The sequence below is a fragment of the Eurypyga helias genome, unplaced genomic scaffold, assembly GCF_000690775.1.
Source record: "Eurypyga helias isolate BGI_N326 unplaced genomic scaffold, ASM69077v1 scaffold19321, whole genome shotgun sequence".
Taxonomy (NCBI): domain Eukaryota; kingdom Metazoa; phylum Chordata; class Aves; order Eurypygiformes; family Eurypygidae; genus Eurypyga; species Eurypyga helias.
In genome coordinates, this window is record NW_010231795.1 from 5437 (window position 1) to 5691 (window position 255).

A 255-nucleotide genomic window follows, 5' to 3' on the forward strand; every position below is an offset into this window, starting at 1 on the left:
GGTGGAGGGGGCGGGTCAGGCACCGAGGGACAGCTGTGTGTGCAGCGGCGGGACCATCCCCACTGCGTCGGGTCTGCTGGCAGGTACCACCTCTCCTACCTGACAGACGGATGCTGGAGCACCGTGAGGCCGGGCGTCTTCTTCACCACCAGATCGGACGGGATCCTGGATGTCTGGGATTTCCTCTTCAAGCAGAAAGACCCCTCCCTCAGCCTGAAGGTTGGCACCCACCAGATCTGGGTCCCTTACCCTGGG

At 63.9% G+C, this 255-nt stretch overlaps 1 protein-coding gene across 1 annotated transcript in view; it reads left to right on the forward strand.

The window, feature by feature from the left end:
• The window catches only part of DNAI2 (dynein, axonemal, intermediate chain 2), a gene marked incomplete at both ends in the record, with an annotated part of 5553 nt that extends 5334 nt beyond the window's left edge, over positions 1 to 219 (forward strand). Inside the window, one exon of the mRNA XM_010161219.1 lies at positions 84 to 219. Coding sequence (XP_010159521.1) covers positions 84 to 219 — 136 coding nt within the window. The remainder of the gene's footprint in view (positions 1 to 83) is intronic.
• Between the last annotated feature and the right edge of the window lie 36 nt (positions 220 to 255).